At 30.4% G+C, this 1,207-nt stretch overlaps 1 protein-coding gene across 1 annotated transcript in view; it reads left to right on the top strand.

Annotated features, from left to right (window-relative positions):
- Positions 1-1,207, top strand: part of DNAH12 (dynein, axonemal, heavy chain 12) — a 236,169-nt gene that overhangs the window by 29,776 nt on the left and 205,186 nt on the right. The window contains 2 exon segments of the mRNA XM_012640974.1: positions 106-262; positions 480-675. Coding sequence (XP_012496428.1) covers positions 106-262; positions 480-675 — 353 coding nt within the window.

Genomic DNA, 1,207 nt, shown 5'->3' with positions numbered 1-1,207 from the left:
AAAAAAAAAAAAAAAAAAATACTAATTCCATGTATAAACTTATTTCCTAAAATTGAGGGTGTCTTGTTTTAATCATGTTTGATATGGTGTTTTGCTTTTCCAGAGGCCTAGATTATTCTAATCCCTGGCATTCTAGCTATGTGCAGGCAAGAAATCAAATATTATCTAATTTGCACATTGTTCATCCAACTATGAAAGTGTTACTGGACCTTGGTTATACAACGTTTGCTGATACAGTTTTGCTGGACTTAACAGGAATTAGGTAAAAATCTTGTATTTATTAACATTTAAAATTCGAATGTCTCCTTACTTGAGTCTGTATTTTCGACTGTGTGATTTTTTGAACTGATTCATAAATCTTCAAAATTTTTCTTTAGGTTTTAGAATTTAAAAAATTTATCTTACTTGTTTCAACAATTGTGTATCAAGACCAATATCTATCATGTGTTTCAAATCATTTTTCTTTTTTTCATATATAGAGCTAAAGGCCCAATTGATTGTGAATCACTGAAAACTGATCTATCAATACAAGCTAGAAAGGCAGAAGAGAAGATAATGAATACATGGTATCCGAAGGTTATAAGTATCTTTACCAAGAAGGAGGCACTAGAAGGCATTAAACCTGAAAAATTGGATGCATTTTATAACTGTGTTTCCACACTTATGTCAAATCAGGTAATATGTTTTACATGTATTAAATGATAATATCAGAATTAGTTCAGTATTTTATTTTTTTTGTCTTTTTTTAGAAGTCTTCCTAGAACTGATAGTTCAGTATTTTAAATAAAATTTTATTTAAACATAGTGCTAAGTAGTATTTTGAAATAAATTAAGAAAAATATTTCTACTATAATTTTATTTAAATAAGTTTAGCAGAAAAATACTGATTTTTCTGAAGCAATCTAAAATGAGAAGAATGTCTCCAAGTATGTGTCAGTATTATGAGTGATTACTTGGCTCATGCCAAGGCTATAAGCTAATTATAGCTTTTTGGAGTTATGTTAACAAAAGAACTATCCTAGTAACATTTTTAAACTTATTAAATTCCAAGTTGATTAATTCTCATATTGTTTTCTGTAAAATCTTGGTTTAAGATGATTATTTATCAGAGGCTGGGCCTGGTGGCTCACGCCTGTAATCCTAGCACTCTGGGAGGCCGAGGCGGAAGGATTGCTTGAGCTCAGGACTTCGAGACCAGCCTGAGCAA

Source organism: Propithecus coquereli, unplaced genomic scaffold (genome assembly GCF_000956105.1).
Source record: "Propithecus coquereli isolate 6110/MARCELLA unplaced genomic scaffold, Pcoq_1.0 Scaffold1, whole genome shotgun sequence".
NCBI classification, from domain to species: Eukaryota; Metazoa; Chordata; class Mammalia; order Primates; family Indriidae; genus Propithecus; species Propithecus coquereli.
This window is presented reverse-complemented; position numbering and strand designations above follow the sequence as displayed.